This window comes from Pleurodeles waltl, chromosome 8, assembly GCF_031143425.1.
Source record: "Pleurodeles waltl isolate 20211129_DDA chromosome 8, aPleWal1.hap1.20221129, whole genome shotgun sequence".
Classification (NCBI taxonomy): domain Eukaryota; kingdom Metazoa; phylum Chordata; class Amphibia; order Caudata; family Salamandridae; genus Pleurodeles; species Pleurodeles waltl.
The window spans coordinates 603,010,469-603,022,676 of record NC_090447.1 but is presented as its reverse complement, the minus strand read 5'-3'; the positions used below and the strand labels follow the sequence as shown (position 1 = coordinate 603,022,676).

The window sequence follows — 12,208 nt, the reverse complement described above, 5'->3', positions numbered from 1 at the left end:
AAGGGGTCTTTTTGCATTCTGTCCCCTTGGAGTTAAATACGATGCTAAGATGTTTGAAACTGTCTCCTTCTGAGTCAATCCATAGGGCTCCTGTGAAAAGCATCTTTGCTGTTCCTGGTTCTCACGCCGGCAAGCAGATTTGTAGAGCTGCTAGCAATCACAGTAAAAAAAAAAGAAGTATCTTTGTTTCACAGAGGACAAGTCATCGTTTGCCCCAGCCCCCACACTCATGCCGAATGTCCCATTGTATTTTCAACTAAATTCACCTCTCGTTCTTTATTCAAGTTTACTGACCGTTCAAAAAATAACATTTTAATCGTCATGCGAATTTAAAAAGAATTAAAGCTCTATAAAAATTATAAAAACAATGTAGTTCTTCATTCAGTCCAAGTCCAGCCACATCAACAGCAAGGCATTTTGCATTTGCTAGATTTTTGCAGAAGCATCTGGTTCTGCACAGGGCAAGATTAATGGTTTTGGTACTTTGAATCAGTTATTTGTTTCCTTTTGCCACCAGGATGTTGGGAGGGGTCATCCATATCTAAGCAAGGGCTAGCCTGTTGATTGTCGCCTTTACTGTGGCAAAAATGTAAAGCAGGTTAAGTACCCTCTTCAAGGCACAGTAAGGGTGCATTCCATAAGAAGCATAGTGATTACCGCTGCAACTCTGACATGTTTTACACAGACTCGTGAAAAAGCAGGCACATTTTCACCAAGTACTACTGCCTTGATGTTAATGCATTAGCTGATGCGTCAATGTGGCAAGCAGTTCTACTTAAGTGAGCCTTCTTCCCACTGTTTTCATATGGCCCTACTTGCTATTCTAGGTTAAGTATGTGAATTTATGAAAAATCCTGTGCTGGAGAAGAATTGGTTACCGATGTTGGACAGCTGGAGTTACAGCTATCTTTTGTAGATTAACATGGGAGCCTCCCTCCTCCCCTGGTGTTTGGCTCACTAGCAAGACGTTATCTTTCACACTTGCAATAAAGTCTGAGCCATAGTGGCAGCTAGGGGGGGGGAGTCTAACTCTCTAACTCATTGGTAAGTATTTTCTTTTTTTTTAATTATAAATGATTAGGATGTGTTACTAAAACACTATTGGGATTGTGGCTAGCTTGACACTGTTTACTGCTGTTCAAAGTTACTGGAGACACTCTGTGTGACAACAGAAATATTGAAGCACGTGCACCTATGAATCGTTTCAATGGCCGAACTGGAATTAGAAGCAATGAACTTCTCATGCCAAGACACTACACATTTATGAATGTTTTCTGCCAACTGTTCTAACTACTGTGACCTTGATGTCAAGCTGTTTGCGATCATGTTATGGAGTAGAGTCCATAATATGGCGTAATTGGCAATATATGAATATTAATTAGAAATACATTAGCACAAGGTGGTATTGTGAGCACACAGTTTCTGCTTGCTGTTTCTAATTTCAATACCATGCAGACCTAATAATGCCTCTTCTGATCAAAACTCCACAGCGTTTGGCAGAACATTCACTTCACTGGATGGGTTGGTTAAATCCTATTGAGTGCAAAGAACCACTCCATAGTACTAACTGGCATTTCGTTACATTTGCACAACCACCTCAAAGGAAACCGGTTTCCAAAATAGGGCTGGCCAGAGAGCCATCTCATGACTTATCTCACACTTCATGGACTCCTCCTCACAGATTTATGGCTTCAGCTACATATGTACACATCTTAGATGACAAGTGTTTGCACCATGCACTTATAAAGAGAGACAGCCTTGCTGTCATCACTATTTCCACCTACTCCTGCACCCTAGGCAAGTAAGTAATACTTCACTGCATGGAGCTCCTGATATGCCACGTTTTCCTTACCGTAACCCAATCAGCTATCTTCCACCTCATCTATGGGCCTCCTGGATAGAACAAGGACTTCATATAGAAAGTTGTCGACCTCAGCCATCGATGGGGCATGCTCACATCACTCTACTTGGTGATTTCTACTTCTCAGATAACTACCTAATGAAAAATGAGATGCCACCCTTGTTTGCACACAGTGTGGTACAGCATATCACTCAACCAAAACATCCCAAAGGTCAAATTCTTTCCATTACCAAAACGTAAAATGGAAAACTCCTTTACAGCTGCCCAAACACCTTGTCATCCCTTTTACCCTGCTCAGCATCCATCTAACATATGAAGGTTAATCAACTAAAAGAGAACAAAAAACTTGAAATCCTTGAAAGACATATCCATCAGCAGACTAAAGCTACTCTCTCGCTCTTGCACCTCTACATTCGATGTTAACACTTTGCAAGTGACTTTCTGGAAAACGATGTGAGCACCCACGCTCCAGTTCTTACACTTGGCTGTAAGCCATACCGTTCAGCACCTTGGTATTTCCAAGACTTAACTGACATATGCTCCATACACAGACAAGAAAGAGAATGGGGGAAAAAACATAATATATTACTTGACCGAATTCACTATTTGCAGCATGTAGAGTAGACATCACGCCAGCCAAAGTAATGTACCCTACCAGCACCATAAATGAAGCTGCCAACACAAGTAAAAAGCTCTTCAAGACTATTGAGCACTACACTAACTTCCTGCCAGACCTTCTAAACCCCTGCTCCGTTCAGGTACAGTGCCAACTGTCTCTTCAGTAAAACAAAATGGAGAGCTGACAACAAAACATCAACACCAATCTTACTTCTTATCTGACACTTACACCTCCACCCTGCTTTCAGCAGTGTGATATTTCAACTCCTTATCTTATCCAGTCCTTGCTACTTTCCCCTCACTCTCTCAAATCCACAGCCTGTGATGTCTTACTTTCATCAAAGTCCTCTCTGAAAAGGCTCTCAACTCTTCTAGCCATCGTCCGTATCTCCAGCACTCAATGTATCTTCTCAGAAGTTCTCTAAATCTCATGACGGGCCATGATCCCAAGGAACTTACACTGGATTCCAATGACCCTGCCAATTAAACGCCCATCACTTTCCTACCCCGTGGGCCACATCAGCAGGGGGGTGTGTGGAAATGCAGCCTACACACATCTCCAACATCACATCAACTTCAAACATCTCCTTCATGGCTAATTCGGCTTTTTTTCATGTTAACAACATTATATAGTTAGCACATGGCCTCCTGACCACATATGTAGACGAAGCATGCCTTCTGATATTAGTGCACCTCTGCCTCGTTTGACACAATCTGTCATCCACAATGTGACGTCTCACATTGGATTAATTGGTCGTTTCCTCCTGGTTTTCCATTTACCTATACAACCAATGTCTGGTCATTCACCTGGGCACCAGTCTCCTGGGCCCAGAAAATGCCGATCACATGCAGATTCCCCAGGGTTTCAGCTTGTCTCTAGTCATCTTCAACCTATACATGGAGCGTCTTGGGCCTCAATTCATTGATAACTACATCAAAGGCTTACAATACGCCACCACCATGCATTTCTATTTGTAAGGTTCTTCTGTTTTCTGGCATTGAACACCTGAAATGCATCCAACTTCAGACCAAACAACTAGTCAAACCTCGTTCAGTGACCCTAATCTAGACGTATTTGAAGCCTAACTTTCACCTACTGGCATGTCACCAAGTTTGACTCTGGACACCAAACTCTCCCTTAAGGAACACATTCTAACAAAACAAAGACTGCTTAGTAGTACCTGCTATTCCTACTGAGGAAAGTGAAACCATTGTTCATAAAAAAAAAAAGAAAAAAAAAAAAATATGGTTCTAACTACTTATGAAGACCCCTTGTATCAGGATGTTGGCAAAACTGCTACTTGGTATCCCAGGCTAACACTGACTGCATGTAAGGTCTTTCTTTACACAGCAGCTCGACATATCAGAGGCCTGAAGAAATGTGACCTCTCCTTCATCCTGAGAACTCCACTGGCCTCCTCTGTCGGCCTGCACCATCTTAAAATCAAGCTTCAATTGCTACAAAAATATCCCAGCCAGACCCCCAGCCTGTTTGGCTTACAATCTCTCCACCTCCAGTAGCTCTCTGTATACTTGCAACCAGAACACCATTAGACTGGAAACAATGTGAACAAATATAAAGTAGGCTACATATTCTTATCGACATCTCTCACACTTTTTTTAAGAGTTGGATTACTGCTTTACAGTTGATGTACTTGTGAATCTGAAACCCATCCTGCAAACTTAAAATGGTACTTAACCGTAATAATCACTTAACAATTTGTCTATGTTGTACACTTGCATATGAGCTTCATTGTTCTGTGGATGACGCTAACTGTGCTGTTACATTCATATACTACTAGATACTCAGATACTTCAAGTAGAAGTATAATCCAAGGTGAAGGCTGTGTCACAGTACATTATGGGCTTCAGGGTGACTTAGCGGGGATCTTTGTAGCTATGTTTTACGCCCCAAGATTTGAAGAACAATCACTGGCTTTTTTTCCTGAATATAATGCTAGTTGGTCGAAGTGCACATGGTGTGTGAATCTAACATTGAAACAAGCTGCAGTTTTTACAGTTAAGTAATACTTTCTTTGCATAATTGGAGTGTGTAGGGTCCTGACTAATGATGTACTTTCAAGTGGGACAGTCTCGGTTTTGAAGTTCAGCTGGTGTAAATATTATTGCGCAAAAATTATTTCATAATCAATTATTATGCTAGAACATCATTTTTCTTTGAACCAGATAAACTGAGTCCTTGTTTTTCTTTTCATAGGGTTCCTACAGACATCCTCTGCTGTTTTATTTGATGTGAAAGATGGTGACAACAAAAGTTGCATCATGGCAGACTTATCGCTTAATTTTTCAGTGCAATATAAAGTGTCAGACAAACAGGTAAGACCTCTCTGTAAAGTTTAACTGTGCTCCTGGGGAGGCCTTCGGACTTTTGAGAGTGATTATGATCTAGGATATTTTAAGTTAGAAGGACCGGTTTAGGCAAGCACAAATAAGCCCCAAGGAGGTTTTTTCAGAAAGTATGGTGTTGGATTGGAAGGTTCCTTGCATATCATTGTAAAGCTCTGTCATGTATCTATCTGCCCTTATGCTTTTTTACAGTACTGAGTTCAGCAAGCATGCAAACCCACAGAGTCCTTTCATTTTAGTAAGCTAAGTACCATCAGTACTGGGTGCTGATATTGAAGGGGCACCCAAAGTGCGTTCGTTTTTGTGAGTATGATTAATATGCCCTCTATAAGACTGTGTACACCAGTGGTTCTTAACCTTTTTACTTCTGTGGTTCCCCCCCCCCCCCACACTTAATCATTTCTCTAATTCAGGGATCCCCACTGAATCGTTATTGGAATCCAGGGACCCAGGCCTTAGCAATTTGGATGATCGAAACTTACAAAAATACAGGAACAAGCATTCATCAAACGAATACACAAATGAAGTATTCTATTTAATTCATAAACTAGTATAAACAAAAATCTAAATTTTAATGAGGGTAAGGTGTTTTTTTTTCTTTTCTAAATCCACAGAGGCCACCCATTGTTCATAGTATATTCTGTTTAATGCATTTGCACTGCGCCTACCAGCTACTCACAGGACACCAATTTAATTTTTAACCTCCAATAGCACAATTACTTAATGTTTTAACAATTTAAATTTTACATTTTGCTTCTTTATTTACACACTTTATTAATATGTTAATATTTTATTTTCTAAGTAGTCACGTACCCCCTGAGTAGACATTGCAGACTCCCCGGGGGTCTCTAGGCTAAAGGTTGTAAACCATACTTGTGTAGACTATAAAGTGGTGACAGCGTAATTCTTGGTACAGGTTTTATAACCTTATAAGGATAACAGTGGATATATGACTCCAAGTTAACTAATATAGTTCCTTAGATCTAAGCTGTATAAAATATTTTACATGCCTAGCACCTTCTAAGCTACAGAACGCGGCCCAAGCACTATTATTGTATAAAATGTGGACTAGTTACATAACTTGTAAATAAAGTAACTTCTGTGTGAAAAGCTGAGAACTGCCTGAATATTGAAATCATTACGTGTTATTGAGAAGTAGAAGACCTTCTCATATTACAGTTCAACCCTTGCGACGCTGTCATAATCTCAAAGCCAGCGTCTGGATTAAAACCTTGGAGAGGTTGAAACCCTCTTTCAAGGACAATATTACGTGCTTGCTAGAAACATTCAACGGATGGGTCATTAATAGCCTAGGTGTGCTGCTTCCCTTTTCTACTAAAGCTGGAGGATGTCGTAGGAAAGGTGCTCCATGGTTTTCCCTCCACCTTTATCACCTTAAAAGAGAATGTAGGACATTGGGAAGAAGATGGCGAAAATCCTATGATGATTTCACATGTATATAGGAGAGCCATTAGGGCTTACCACTTAGAAATTAAATTAGCCAATCTACTTACTATGCTGCTAGAATTGAGCTGGCGTCAAACTCCCCTAAGGAGATTTTTCAGATATTTATAGAACTTATCCAGCCGCATCAGAATTCTGTTCTCATGGAGGCCTCTCAAGAACCACAGCAACAACCTTGCAAGGTTCTTCCAACAAAAAGTTTTAGATATCTATTCAACTCTTCATACAGTTGTCGTTCAGTCCTTGGAGGTGATAGGCCAGCAGACCTTGTATCCTTTCACTTTTTCAGAATTTCTTCCTGTTTCTGAAGATTCGGTGTTGAAATCACTTACCACTCTTAAGTCAGGTTCCCCCCTCGATCCAGCTCCTCCTTATGTGTTTGCATTAGGTGCTCCAATCACTTTACCTTTTTATTGCTAATCTTCTGAACTCCTCATTGTCCTGGAGCATAGTGCCGGAACAGTGGAAACATGCCATCGTCAAACCCCTCTTGAAGCCTAACCTGGACGCTGCCTTGCCTAGTACCTACAGACCTATATCATTGTTGCCTGCTCTATCCAAAATAATTGAAAGGCATGATAATACTCTACTCAATTATCCCACTTTTTGGAGGATAACAATATACTTCATCCTTTGCAGATGGGTTTTAGACCCCTTCACAGCACAGTCAGCTCTTATTGCAGTCACAGAAAAGGCTAGAAGGCGTCTGGCTTAGGGTACTGTAATGGCAATCATTCTTCTGGATCTTAGTGCTGCATTCAATACTATTTACTCTAACATATTACTTGGTAGAATAAGAGGTCGGAATATCTGGTGCTGCCCTGGACTGGATTGTATCCTTTATGAAGGGTAAATCGTTTCAGGTCTTGGACAGGTCCTACTTTTCTGACCTTGTTAAGAGCAGTTGTGGAGTGCTTCAGGGGTCCTCTCTTAGCCCCACCTTATTTAACATTTATATGTTACCTCTGGCAGAGGTTGTTAAGCCACTTGGGTTGTCCCTAGTGTCGTATGCTGACGACACGCAGTTTGTAGTATCACTATCTACAAATTCCAAAACGACCGGTTCATTACTTGCCCCCCCTGCCTTCAAGCCGTGGTGGGATGGATGTCCCTAAGTAAGCTTAAGCTCAATGATAATAAGACTGAGGTGATGATACTTGGACATCACTCACAGCTGAGATCTAATCCTTCTATTTTGGAAGGCTTGGGAAATCTTCTGCCCACTACAGAACTCATTAAGAGCTTGGGAGTCACATGTAGCAAAGGTTTTGCACGTCGCAAACAGCGAATTTCGCTGTTAGCGACGTGCAAAACCCACATCGCGATGCCCAATCCCCGTTTAGCGAGTCGGTAACCTGGTTACAGATTCGCAAAACTGGACTGCAAGTCACAATTAGGAAGGGGTGTTCCCTTTCCTAATTGCGAGTCGCAGCGCGATGCTGCATTGCTTTGTGACCGCGGTAGCAAAGCAATCGCAGTTACCACCAGTGTCACACTGGTGCCTTTGTGAATGGCATGGAAAACATTTTTTTTCAGAGCAGGCAGTGGTCCTATGGACCTTTGCCTGCTCTGAAATTCATTTTTTCATTTTGTAATGCATCTCGTTTTCCTTTAAGGAAAACGGGCTGCATTACAAAAAAAAAAAAAAACTGCTTTATTTAAAAGCAGTCACAGAGATGGTGGTCTGCTGTCTCTCTGTGAATATTAATGAGGTGGGCCTTTGCGATCCCTTGCGAGTCGCAGATGGTATCGGGGACACCGTCCTGAATTGCGACTCGCAAATTGCGAGTCTCTCTGACTCGAAGTTTGCGACTCGCAATTCAGGATTTTCCTACATCTGGCCCAAGGTCTCTTCTACCTCTTTTGGCTTGCTTAGGTTTTTGAGGAAGGTTTTTAGAATCCTTCCATTTGTTGCCAAGACTTATACAGGCCCTGATTAGTTTGCGCCTGGATTATAGTAATGCTTTGTGTATTGGATCTCCCAAATTTGTGATTGGAAAGCTGCAGGTGGTGCAGAATGCCTCAGCCCGTCTGCTTCTAAATATACCGAGGCATGAATCAGTTATATCATCAATTTCTTCTCTTCACTGGCTTCCTGTGGTTCACCGCATAGAGTTTAAGACCCTGTGCTATATCCACAGAGCCCTGCATAATAGAGGTTCATCTTCGCTTAGGACATTAGCTTCCTTTTTTTACATCCTCTAGACATCTTAGGTCCTCTACAGCCACCTTAGCCATGATTCCTAGAATAAAGAATTCTAGATGGGTTGGAAGTTATCTGGCCTATCAGGGGACCAAGTTATGGAATTCCCTACCACTCAGTCTTCACCTCACCAGCCATGAACTATCCTTCCGGAAAGCTCTAAAAACGTGGCTGTTCAAAGCATAACCACTCCTTCGGTTCTCAGAGTCTCGCCTCCAGCGCTGGAAGGCCTTCAGGTAGCCTTGCGCTTTATAAATTGACATAACGTATTTGTTCTGTCATGCTCATTTAGAGTTTCTAACTGCTCAATACAACCCAGAGTAAGCTAAACCCCATCACCATGAGAGAATCAATTGCTAAAAAGAAACACTGTTGTTTATCCACCCAGTCTTCCTCCCCAGTAAAACCATGTAATCTGGACCTAGATATATGTGCCTTAAATCCATGCAGTCATGCACATACCCTAATTTAAACTAACAAGCCTACTTACAGTGCTCATGTGCAGGTTGTAGATTATATTAATTTACTTTGACTGTTCACATATGCCGCCTCTGACATGGCAATCGTAGGGTCTCATCCCTTGCATATCATTTACTGGAGCTAGTTGAAAGCTGCCTTTAAAACCGGGTGGAATCTATCTTTTGAACACTGTTAATTTTCGGATCACTAAACAAGCATCAGTGGGGAAATTATCTACATTCTGTCAACCCACTTGTGGAACATTTTATTACTCACTGAAACTTGGCTACAGGAGGATCTCAATTGCATTTTAATAAGGGTAATTCATGTTCGCTTTAAGTGTAGCTTTGTAAATTGGACTGGAAGGTGATGTTTCTGTTTTCAGTGAGAAATGTCCGGCGTACAATGTAAGAGCTGGTGGATTTAACCTCAGTCAGTGCTTCCCAAACTTTTTCGAACCACTTTCTAATTTTTAGAACAGCACCTTTTGAGACCCACTTAGCTTTAATGGACATGAGATGGGTGCATTTTTTTGTGTCACAACCTTGACCATACCCTTAAATATCGGATTGTGTCCAAGATATTGATCTGCCCATAAATGTGCAGATGGTGAACTGCACTAAACTGGAGTCTGGAGCTGGAACACTTTTCAGAGTGCGGTGGTGGCCTGTGGCATCCGTGTACACATGCACACATACGCGCGCTTTGTAAAACTTGCGAGGATTTCATTTAAAACTAGGCTTGGGGACATTGTTCAGCACATTTGCACAAATGGGGCTAATCATTTTAAATATTACTTTCATGTTACTTTCATGTAAACCAGGACTTTTGCGACCCATGAGTGGATCCCAGCCGACAGTTTAATGCTTTTCTAGATCATTTTTGCTGTGGATGACACACCAACTTTGACCCACATCAACAACAGTCTTGTGTATGTACGATGAGTATGCGGTGTAGTACAGATCTCCTTTCCACTACCCGTAAATCCTGGTGCCATCTACTTTCAAGTGTATCTTCTGCCAGCACACTGTCTATACTGTCTACAATGGGATCCTGTGTTTATTAATCCTTCCCCCAGCCACTCATTTTCTGATTAAGATCATGTTCCTAGTCTGTCATGTTGCTTTTGTGTTAGTTGAGAATCTTGGTTGTAGCTCTCCTGTAGTGCGACTGTTCAATGTGATTTGGTTGCCAGTGATACACGGGTGCACAATTCTCTTGTCATACATAAATATTTGTAGCTGTCTCAAAAACCTATAACCAACAACACCTCCTTCCCAGTGCCTGGTATTAAACATTCTTTGCCCAACCCTACAGTTGATTTTCGTTGGTGACCCTTGGAAGACTTTGGGACTGCCTGTGTTTGAGAGAGGTGGCTTTGCACTTATACCTGTCCTTCTTTGTTCTATCATGCAGTAATGAGTATCCTACCATGTGCATTGGTGTTTGGGCTTTTTCTGCAGCTTAAATGCAACAAGATTTATCAGTTAGACTATCATGGAAAGTCGGAAGGAGGCTGCCAGAGTGCCACCTTCCATTTGCGAAGGAGTGGAGTCCATACCACAAAGTCTACCACCAGTTATCTTCTGTTACTTAGGGGACCTGTCTTTCTCTTCTGACAACCACATTTCCACTGTTGGATATTTTGTGGACTGTCAGTCAGATAAATCTGTTGTGCCTTTCTGTGCTCTGACTCGCCAGGTTGCCCTTGTGCAGTTATTTTGTTGTGTTGAGCTGTTGCTTGCTATGTGGTTGGTTAACCATGGCAAACTGTATCTTACGTTGAGTCTGCACCTTGTATGTTGTGCCAGTGTTACGTGATGCTCTGTTGCTCACTTATCTGCCCCTTTTCTGGCTACTACTGGATCTGTAAACTAGAATAGCTATTTTTCATGTAGTACTTTTAATTTAACTAGGAATAGTAGTGTGCATTTCAAGTCTAAGTTTGGAAGAACTTTTCTATCTCACAGAAACCTATTTCATTTTGCTGTACTGGAGCTATGAATTCCTGGAAGAAGGCTTTAATATTCTAAAACTATACGGTCTGTTACACTGTACCAATTCCAAAATCTGTAATTATGTTGGTATGCCAGCTCCTTCATTGGCCAGGGCTTTGGTGTGTAAGACCCCGTGCTTTCATTTTCATTTTCAACTTGGAAGAAGAAAAAACCCTTGAGTTCCCTGGTGCAGTAAAGGTGCTGAACAAGTGTTCTAGATACAGCTCACATGCATCCTTCCCCGTCTACTCCCAAGAATTACTTGTGCTCCTTGAGGTATGTTGCTTGTTCTTGCAAGTCTGAGGCCTATGCCAACTCATTGTTATTTTTTTTTGACCATACCAAACAATTTCAGGTAGTGTGCCTTAATGCGAGCGTGGTCTGTTGCATCCACTTCTCTATTTTACATTCAAAGGCCTCCTGGTTTTCCTTGACAGTTTCCAGGATGGCTTCTAATTTATCATATTCTAATTAGTCAGCAACTTGTTTTTCCATATCATCGGTAGTGCAGAGCACCTCAATATCAACAGTCTGTGGAGTTATCTCTAGGGCAGGTGCAAGAGGTTATACATTTCCTCATATCTCATAGTGTTAATGCTTGCTGAATTTGCTAAAGGAGATATAGCATCCAGGTTTTGGATGAAAGTGCTACTGAACTGCCGTCTCTTTAACTCTGATTGATGCTCTTTGGTGACTTTTCCCACTGCTTTTGGCAGAACTAATGATGCCCTTTGAGCACTTTGCTGAGCTTATTGAAGGAGAACTTTCTCTGTTCTGGTAAGTTCTCCACTTGGCTCTCTAGTAATCCAGTGTGACCTCATTGGTCTTGTATGTAGTTAGTGATTGCTTCCTTTCCTCCAGATCCTGCTTGTGCACAGTGTGGCCAAGGCATTTCTGCACCTGCTGTTATTCAGTCAGGCCCATGTTTCCATCTAGTAGACCCACCTGACCTGGGGCTGATTGGGCAGATGTAGGGTGAGAGATGGTGCCTGTAGCACATCCCATGCCCCACTTACTGTGCATTGTTCACAACGCCCAATATTCTGTTGCACTGGGTCGTCGCTGCTGTAAGCTCCACTGCCCTCTCCCCTTCATATGCCGGGGGCAATCCGCTGGTCTCGAGCCTCCTCACTACGGCCAGCGTTCTGACATGTTAGTCCTAGTGCTCCTCTTCGACTGTACTGGTGGGACTTTTCAATGTATCTGTCTGCAGAGTTTTGGAGGTCTTGTCACAATGCA

General features: G+C 41.9%; 1 protein-coding gene across 1 annotated transcript in view; it reads left to right on the top strand.

Annotated features, from left to right (window-relative positions):
- The window catches only part of LAMP1 (lysosomal associated membrane protein 1), a 234,159-nt gene that overhangs the window by 60,085 nt on the left and 161,866 nt on the right, over positions 1–12,208 (top strand). Inside the window, exon 2 of the mRNA XM_069204673.1 lies at positions 4,698–4,816. Within this exon, the coding sequence (XP_069060774.1) occupies positions 4,698–4,816 (119 nt within the window). The remainder of the gene's footprint in view (positions 1–4,697; positions 4,817–12,208) is intronic.